Consider the following 7,736-nt stretch of genomic DNA (forward strand, 5'->3'; position numbering starts at 1 on the left):
GCATTATTTTTGTAACGTGCACTACTTTCTAAAATATACACACTCTGCCAAACAATAATAAAACTCTCAGAATTCATATTCCAAGTGTTTATCATCTGAAGTTGGCCAAAAATTCTGTCAAAAATATGTGCCTTTTTAGAAAAGGGTTTGGCCTTTTGCATAGATGAATGAGTTTATTTTTTTATATCTTATCCACTTTTGACACTTCCTGCAGAGTTCACAGAACTAATAGCACAGCTACACCGCTGATGGTGAGGCATGCAACAAAGCTGAGCACATTGTTTGCGTGTACAGGCATAGCAGCTGAGACGATTTCTGAAGTAGCCGGGATGTTGACGATGGAACCGGGTACGCGGTAGGAGCAGTAGTAGAGCTTGTGACTGTCGTCATCGCCATCATCATCTGGTGTCATGCCGGCCCTGTGTCCGTTACCTCTGTACACAATCCATCCCTGACGAACATCCGCTCCGTCAACCTAGAGAGACAAGAAATAAAGGTCAACCTTTTCTTCATACAAACTATTCTTATAACAAAAAACAGATCTGCAGTTCCAGATACTAGCTGCTAGGGGGCCGAAAACTACGGAACCGCTCCTATACATCTAAAGCTAACTGCGACCAAAATATAAAGATCTCCATATTTCAAAGGTAGCAAAATATTGCACGCAGCAGCTTCAACTATTCCAAGGGTGAGTAACTTGCTTTACCAGCATGCATTGCTCCCTGTTCATGCGCATTGATAAGAAGAAAATGCCGCATGATTTAGAAGAAAGATTTAGCGAATGCAAGTCAATGACCAATCATTTCTGTTATTGCTCATAGAATAACGTAAATGTCAACATATTTCCCTCAAGCTCAATAGGAACGAACCATGTACGATTTTCGTTTTTATCCTACGTTGGCCTAAATAAAAAAAAATGAATCATTCATGAATGATGAGATCATTAGTAAACAATTCTGTACCTGCTGGCACTCTCCTCCAAGTCGAAACAGTTTCAATGATTCTCTGGCAGGTAGGCGGATGGGGTTGGAGGCAAAGCCGTCAATCCGGCAGCAGAACTCCACCTTTATGCCGTCACCGCTCACGCTGCCATCCGGCACAACTCCAGTCGTGGAACCACCGGGAAACCCAAGGCGACCCCACATGGATCCTGAGGAGACAATCATGATGCGCACCAAAAGCAATTACTCAAGCAACTGGATATGATTTTGAAATGGTCAGACGTTTTAAACAACATCCGTTGTTTTTCGTAAGTGACGATTGAGAAATCTTTTTGGAGAGCGTCTGTGTAATCATTGGACCAGAATGAAACTAGTTTTAATGATTTCATAACATACCAAAAATCATGCTGATTTGTCTATCTCTTCTTGAGTAATTCTCTTCCGAAGTTTAAAACAAAATCAGCCCCATTTGTTATAGCAACGGCCGGGGCATAAAGATTTGTACTACATATACTTTCTGTTCAAATCATAACCATAGTACGTCACGAACACGTAATATCAAACCAGATGCACTACAATACCGTAAAAAGCCGCTAGGAGACTTTACATATGTATTAGGTAATTATCAATATTATCAATAAGATTCATCAACGACGTCTGGGTTATGCCACAGCCACACATACATACATACGGACACACGCATACACATGGATACATAAACAGACAAGAGGCACCGAAAACATATCATGCATGGCTTAGAGTTAAATATTACCACCGTGACGTTATATCGCAATCTCCTGTTGTGTTCTTAAATAGCCATAACAACATATGGAGCAAATGACAAAAATTGTACTATGACTGGTAAATTGTGTTTTGCACATGTACATACCTGCTGGGCAGTTCCCGTGTTTGTAGATACAGTAGCTTCCTTTTGGCCAGTTTTCCTCGTTGTTATTGGAAGTTGTCTACAAAACAGAGAATGACCAGGTTTATGGTTCACCGGTTAGAGCTTTTACCTTTGTACAAGACAAAACTTTGATATCTTATATTTGATAAAGATACATTTATACAAGTATGCATGATGACACTCGTAATAGAAATACATGTGACTAATTGATCGTTATCATATAGACTTTAAAAACCTTTATGCAGACTCCCTGCTTCACTGCGTTGTTGGAGAGACTTCCATTTAGATACAGATGGTCTGACCAATGGAAACTGTCATGTCCCTTAAACTCGTAGTGTCCATCCTCAAATGCCTTAGATGACCCACCAGGACACCCTCCGGATGGCATAGGGATACCATACGTGCCCGCCGGCCAGCCTAATTGATGGGGACACTTAGTATCAGTGTAGGCATGTTTAAAATCATACAAAGAAAACATTCTTCTTGAGTGGTAAATGCCTTAGTATATACAGACGCTTTACTACATTTCAGGATGTAACATTGTGTAATAATTACAATTGTTAAAGGAAAAATTTTCGCTATGATTCTGTGTTTCCGGTTTTCACGTTGTCCTCTCATTGCGAATTTTCCTTTTTTCATCACGAAAATATAACCATCGCGAAAATGTTTGTGATCTATCTATGCATACCTTACCCTTCCTTAAACTGTGAACTTCAAACTACCACAAAAACTCCATCCCCATACCCTTATAGTGAGATTCAGAATAGGCTATCACTTCTCTTATTTCCAGTTTTTCGTATCTAGCATCGCATGACACAAAGGTATCAACAAGGAAAGTTTTGCTCGCACAAACGACAAACTATTAAAGAAAATTGCTGAAATGGAATTCAAAATGTCCAAAACAATATTTTCTAAACATGACAGTCATATTCTCTGCAGTATTTCAAGTAAGCGGGGCAAAACTACCACTGAAGATGGCTTACCTATACTATAGCATAAAAACAATGGAGGCAGTCTAGCCTCGTTTTGGTGCAATGACCCCGGGGAATCCAAAATGGCCGCCACATCTGGCAATACACTTAAGGTCACACCGATTTAATGTTATGGATGACATCCTCTGGAGACCACAAAACTAATGCGAGAGGGCGAAAAAAATAAAAATCCAGCAAAAAAAAAAATGTTGCTAAACCACAGGGCTACAAAGGTGCTATTACGAATTGAACCACAGAACAGGGTGTATCAAACGAAACACCATTTACTACAGAATTTGCACGTTTCGGGGGAGATCTAGGACAAACAGGTAAATGCTGGCCTTTTGGATCGGCAATTTCCGGACTTGCGTGGAGCCTCGGAGGAGGTGAATTTTTATTTTTTTGAGAACAGGCGAAAACTAATTCTTGCGCGGATGTCATCCATAAAAGCAAGTCGGTGTGGCCTAAGTTACAATTAAATGGTTACAGTTCATTGCAGGCCCAAATGGTTACTTAAATGGTAACAGATTTATTCACTAACCGTAGAAGAAGCGTGCAATGAAGCAGCTTTGTTTGCTCAGCTTGTTGTCCGCCCTATTCATGACTTCTTTAGCCCTGTCCATCTCCCCATTTTGCTTGAGGGCGAGGATCCAGGAAACGTACCCGGAGAGTTGGAGGTCAATGATGTATTCACAGATTCTCTTCAGCTGAGTACGAATATAAAGTGAGGCAATTTAGTGGAAATAAACACAATCCTACGGTGGTAGGCATTCGTACCACTCACATGACTACGAAATAAAAAGCAATCATTAAATATTTTGCATAAATCCAATGTTGTTCCAGTCAATAAAAAAATTGAGGTACAATTTGCAAGATATGTCTGTCAATACGAATTTGCCAATAAACCTACAATGAGGTTCGACGTTTCAAATTTGCGCGTCAAATATGTCAAATTTTAAAGCTCCAACTGTTCCAGCTTTCAAGAGACATAAACAAAGCACATTTCTGGAGATGTTTGAACTTGTACCGATAATAACTGATAACTTATAACAGCCACGACATTCTCCGCGTATGCGCACTTAGAACGATAAAACTCTTTTAGACTAATTTTTCTTACAATACGGGTTATCAATCGATCAATTGAACGGAGCATTCACTGCTTTAAAACACGAAATTCTGGGCTGCAAACTCCTGGACAGGTGCTTGAAAACTCGACATTTCAGGGAATCGACGGGACGTGTCGACCCGTACAAATCACCTGTCCGGGCCAGGGACACACCCGACAGTGCCGGGAAACGAACCACTTCTGTTTTTGTCTGGAAGTATACATAGACTCTAACAGAATAGCTTTATTAACCATTCAAATGTATTTCACGTTGAAGATTAATATGAATATCAATAAACTAATTTGAATAGCAATAAATGTACCTTCTCCGCGGCATTGGGGTGATTTCGCTTCCTCAGTAGAGCGTCCATTGTTTCAACGACGGACTTGCCGTCAAACACCGTCATAGTTCCCATTACCATGTCATGCATGTTGTTCAGGGCCTGGAATGAACGACAAATGATGAAAAATAAAAAAAAAATGACGTACCCTGGTTGACAGACGAATGACACGGTTTTCTGACCGGATGTCTTCGGCGGCCCTAGGAAGTCTGCCCGCTGATCTAAATTAGCCCTCAATGGAATTTAGACAGAGTGAGATTTTGGCTGGCCCTGTTGTACTTGGACCAGGCAAAACTCCCTTGGGCTAAACTCCCTCATCGGCTGGCAGACTGTCTTGAGCCGTCGACTTGGGCCACCGAACGTCGGTCAGGGTATTAGTGTGGTAAACCAGGGTACGCCACTCACATGCAATAGTAGAAACTATATTTTCGCAACTGACCATAAATGAAAAACTATTTTTGCTTGAGCGTGAATGCACGGCGATTTTTGCTTGCTGGCATTTTTTGAAAATCATTCCTTCTTCGAATGATATATGCAAACGTATTCAAAAAGCAATGATGGTACCTGGTTCATGCCTTCCGAGTCCTGTCTCAACACCGTTTCCACCCACACTTGAGCGAGGCTGACGGGCTCTAGTGTTCCGTTGATAGTTATCTGGAGTCGGTTTTGCAGGGTATCGTGCAAGTTCTTTATCCTTTGCTCGGAGGCAGCGTACAGTTGAGCGGCTATTTCTTTCTCGTGAAGCAATTCATCCATGATGCCTAGGTCCTGTATTTCCTGGTGGATGCCGTTGATTTTGCTCTCAAGCAGATTCAGCTTGTCCATGACTTCTTGATGTTGCTGTTCTCCCTCCACGGTCCCAACGATATCAAAAACCAGCCCCGCTATGTTGAAGAGTAGGTCGGTCACAAAGCTAGCGACTTGCTGTAAAGAAAAAATGTACAATGTATGTAAATTGTAGCATGTGTATGAGTCCGCCTTAGGCGTAAATCGGTCCTTTGCCCTAGATTGACCACAGAAGTAAAGTTGCAATACCGCGCGCCGTGGATGATTTTTTTTATAATGCAGTACTAGAATTTTCTTTATGCCAGGCTAAAAAATACGCAAGTTTTTTTTCTCTTTCTTGGTGTATGCGGAACAAATCTTTTCCATGGGTTCTATAGAACGCAAACCTGCCCAATTTTTGCGCTATATGATAGACATAAAAATGACATTTTTTTCTCTGTCATTATACAAAATTGGCAAAGTTGAGAGAACAGAACTCAACTGGTCTTGTAGCTGAATATCTTCAAGAAATAAATTCCTAGAGGTCTCCTTCTATCTTTAGCTCCCTTACTTACGACCTTCCTCCTTAAACCCCTTAAACTCCTTACTTAAGTTTGAAGCATAGTCCTCCCTTCCTTGTCATCCTTTTTACCTTTCTATGAAATCAACAAGCAATATTGCACTGGTTACCTAGGGCGTTATTCTATGTCATAGTATTCAAGACATTTCGTGTTCTCAAATACCACACCTTAAGTGTGGTTTCTGGTATAGTTTTGCCATTTCGTTGGATCCATAAATAAATGAGGAGAAAATCGAACATTGCGAGCATTTAGACAAATGTGAGGAGTGTTGGTGCATAGTACCTTAAGGCCAGTTTTGATAGCCAATCCTGCCACACTTCTCCTGTGTCTGGTACCGGTATTTTCCTGGCTGACCTGAAGACCAAGTGGAGGTTGGATGGCTGAAAAACACATGTAAAGATAAATAATCATGTCTGATAGAAAAAAAAATACATTCTGACAAAAGTCAATGTCAATGATAAGACTTTTTTGTCCAATAAGTTCTATTATAGAATCCAAAATAATAAAGGAAAATCCATTTTATTCCTTTTTTTTTACTTGATAATCAGAAAACGCAGTGCGAATTTTTTTGAAAATCAAGCCATATTGGATTAGAATGCAACTTTTCAAGACACTCGAGTCCTGGGAATAGTGACTTGTGGGGGCGATTGCCCCGTACAAAGTCTGAATTGTCCAGTCGTGTCGTCTTGATTTCACAAAAGTGAAGGATACTTGGGGGCGATCGCCCTGCCTGTAGTCCGGGGCGATCGCCCTGTTGGTAGCTTTGGGTGGTCGCCCTACCTGTAGTTGGGGGCGATCGCCCTGTCAGTACTTGGGGGCGATCGCCCTGCTGGTAGTTGGGGGCGATCGCCCTGTTGGTAGCTTTGGGTGGTCGCCCTGCCTGTAGTTGGGGGCAATCGCCCTGTCAGTACTTGGGGGCGATCGCCCAGCTAGTAGTTGGGGTAAGCCAGTAGGTTTGCTCGGTCGACCTGTCAGTAGCTTGGATAAATCTTAAATATAAATATAAATATGCAAATATAATCAGCAATCACACACACATACATACGCAAATTACGCACTCTTAGTCCATTGCAATTAGGTGTATTGATTGGCAAGGAAAAAGGCAAAACTATACAACTGAAGACGTAAAACTACTGGTTACAATACAAATGGTGCAATGTACAGAGGGATGGACCCTTTACAGTTTATATCTAGCTTGATTATACTTGTATATATTATATGGCTAATCATCGGTTCTATTGTAGCAATGCCTTGTTGCACATGTGTCAGCAAAGTATTTCAAGCTATTCGTTTGTTACTGATAGCTCTTATTACAAGTTTTAAATCCACATGCCCCTTATCAAACGATTCAAGTTCAGCTTGTGCTCGATACAATTCGATGTGTAAACGTTTGCGGTATAAACTCAGTGCTCAAACATGGACACGAGAGAAAGAACAATCAGAGACTACTGGCAACATGTGACATCACAACTTCACTACATCTTGGATTACACATTTCAAGAATTATGGTGTTACAAATATCATATGGCAGTACCCTAGCACAATATGATTAAGCCATTGAATGTATTGTTCGTGGAAAATGTAGTCAAACCGAAATCACATGTACTTGACGTAATATACAGGTTGCAATGTGTCGGTTTAGAAAGTTTGCAAGAACGTGGCATCGGTCGTAGTGGGGAGGATTCAAAGCGTGTAGGTGACGTGTTGGAGAATCTTGCTGCACGGGGTCTCGGTCCATGAAAAAGGTTCCAATTCCTTTTGAACGGCACTCAAGACGGCACATCGTCAGCGAACGCACGTTTTGATCGAATAGCATCTTTGCTGCGACCCACTGGAAGATCACAGTTCTCCTCTTTGTTTGACGTGAAAGTGTGACAGTTGCAAGCGCCTCCGCAGTCACATGTCTCCTCGCCATGAAGAGTCGAATCACCTGTTGTTCTGAAAATTGAAGAACGTATTTAGGGTTTAGCGCTTATACACTAGCTACGTACGACTGAAAACTTTAGAAACAGTTGCAGTGATCAATTACACACATATACGTAGATTATGTGCACAAAACCATTGCAACATAATGCATTATAAATTAAAGTGGATATAAGGAATCAGGTAGGCGATATTATGTATG

General features: G+C 41.2%; 1 protein-coding gene across 1 annotated transcript; it reads right to left on the bottom strand.

Moving 5' to 3' along the window:
* Positions 1 to 217: 217 nt before the first annotated feature.
* LOC118413776 lies at positions 218 to 5,987 on the bottom strand. Its single transcript, XM_035817308.1, has 8 exons — positions 5,894 to 5,987; positions 4,830 to 5,189; positions 4,248 to 4,367; positions 3,361 to 3,526; positions 2,084 to 2,265; positions 1,831 to 1,906; positions 963 to 1,150; positions 218 to 475 (listed from the first exon to the last, which is right to left on the bottom strand). Exons 2-8 carry the CDS (start codon positions 5,088 to 5,090, stop codon positions 218 to 220), a joined length of 1,251 nt encoding a protein of 416 aa, XP_035673201.1. The 5' UTR covers positions 5,091 to 5,189; positions 5,894 to 5,987.
* Positions 5,988 to 7,736: the final 1,749 nt, after the last annotated feature.

This window comes from Branchiostoma floridae, chromosome 4 (assembly GCF_000003815.2).
Source record: "Branchiostoma floridae strain S238N-H82 chromosome 4, Bfl_VNyyK, whole genome shotgun sequence".
Classification (NCBI taxonomy): Eukaryota; Metazoa; Chordata; class Leptocardii; order Amphioxiformes; family Branchiostomatidae; genus Branchiostoma; species Branchiostoma floridae.